The 1863-nt window shown below is 38.3% G+C and overlaps 1 protein-coding gene across 1 annotated transcript in view; it reads left to right on the top strand.

The window, feature by feature from the left end:
* WDFY1 (WD repeat and FYVE domain containing 1) overlaps window positions 1–1863 on the top strand; it is a 54338-nt gene that overhangs the window by 39400 nt on the left and 13075 nt on the right. Inside the window, exon 6 of the mRNA XM_012642467.1 lies at window positions 418–580. Within this exon, the coding sequence (XP_012497921.1) occupies window positions 418–580 (163 nt within the window). The remainder of the gene's footprint in view (window positions 1–417; window positions 581–1863) is intronic.

The following is a 1863-nucleotide window of genomic DNA, read 5'->3' as shown; positions in this document are numbered from 1 at the left end:
CAGTGCTTTCTTGCTGTTTTCATTACTTAGCAACTTTATTCTTTTATACTTCATTTTACCTTGATTCAAACTACTGGTTTTCAAGTCTGTCTTCCCTGCCAGCTCCTGTCTTTTTGTTGCCGGTTCCTAGAATATTGCTTGATACGGTAATGAGTACTCAATTAATTCTTGTTGAAAGAATGAATTGAGTATTAACTCGCCAAGTAATAATAGCTATTTTAACTTTTTTCCTTCAATATTTACATATTGCATGATTTTCAGTTGGGTTTTTCCTTTCTTGTTAGAGTTTTGGGGTTGTGCTTATTCTCTTTAAAATGCACGTTTCCTGATTTTGAAAACCATCTTTGACTAAAGCTGATCTCTCTTTTATGGCTCTTGAGGTAGATTCTGTTATATATCCTTGACTGTTCTCCTCAGATACGACTTTGATACTCAGTATGCTTTTGTTGGTGATTATTCTGGACAGATCACCCTGCTGAAGCTGGAACAGAACACGTGTTCGGTCATTACCACTCTCAAAGGACACGAAGGTGGGCTGTATAATCACCCAGTCGTTTTTCACCAAATTTTGGCAGATTCGGTTCTTAGCTCTGGTTTCATGAATGATCAAATCCTCATAGTCTGTCGGGTTTCAATTTGATTGGCCAGATATGGGATTTAGAGTGAAAACTAAGTGAATGTCTCATATTGTCAAAACCCGTTCTAAATTGCTTATGTGGATAATACTTTCTATATGGTTTACCTTTTTAAATTGAGTTATTGTTTTCAGAAGACCTTTAAAATTTCTTGTAAGTGGTAAGACCTTTGGAAGAATTATTATTTTTAAATGTGCTAGTTTCTAGAACACTGAGCAAGACCTGATAGATCAGTACCATTAGAAGAAATGTATGGGCTGGTTCAGCCTCTCCTTGGGATACATACCCTGGGTAGGGACTGAGGGAAAAGAATTGCTGGGTGGAATTTCATTATTTCTGTAATGTAGTGAGCTGGCAAAGCTCTGTGGAGGGGCCTTAAAATTCCATGTTCGTATTGGGTAACTCGCCATGTACACGTGTGTAATAAAGGCGTTTCATTGAAAACTAAGCTATAATGTCATGCAGGTTTTACACAGATCACAGGTCAGATTCTGGTATGAGTCACGAATTACAAGCTTTGAAGCCATCTGGTTTAGACTGAAAAATTGGGGGTTTGTTGAACTTCTTTATGAAAGTAGTGTTTTAGGTGTAACCAGTTAAATGTATTCTGTGCTTTGTAGGTAAACTATTTAGGTGAAATAGAGTCTGTCAGAGCAGGCACCTTGCAGGGGAGAAGGAAGAAAGGAGAACAGCGAATCAGAGTAGATTAGGGCAGGAGAGCAGAGGCCTCTGAGGAAACCACTTTCCGTTCATGACTAATTGTCTCATGATCCCCAGGCTCTGAAGAATTTTCTGGTTTGCCAAGGGCAGAGTGGGTTCTGGTAACTACTTAGCAGTTTTCCCATTGAAAGACAACGTTAGCTGCTCTGTGGCCTCTCGCTGAAGTGTGTGGGGCTCAGGATTCCACAGGGTCCGAATTCATGCAGAACTGACCCCTGAAGCTGGTTTTGCAGAATGCCTTTTTCTACTTTTGTTTTTGGAGAGTTTATGTGGGAAACTGGTTTCAGTTTGCTTTTCAATGTGGCTTGATTAATTTTCTGTATCTACCAAAAGTATTATTGGCTTGTGTGACTGGTTCAGTTTTATTAAGTTTATTAATAATTTTTTTCTAGGCAAATAGCAGTCAATGAATAACGAAAGGATCTATTAAAAGAAATCTGTAGAAACAAAGATTTCCCCAAGGGTATCAAATTTGATAAGTTAGTCAATTGTGTGAAATGTAATTACG

This window comes from Propithecus coquereli, unplaced genomic scaffold (genome assembly GCF_000956105.1).
Source record: "Propithecus coquereli isolate 6110/MARCELLA unplaced genomic scaffold, Pcoq_1.0 Scaffold18, whole genome shotgun sequence".
Taxonomy (NCBI): Eukaryota; Metazoa; Chordata; class Mammalia; order Primates; family Indriidae; genus Propithecus; species Propithecus coquereli.
The sequence above is the reverse complement of the archived record's forward strand: the minus strand, read 5'-3'. Positions and strand labels throughout refer to the sequence as shown.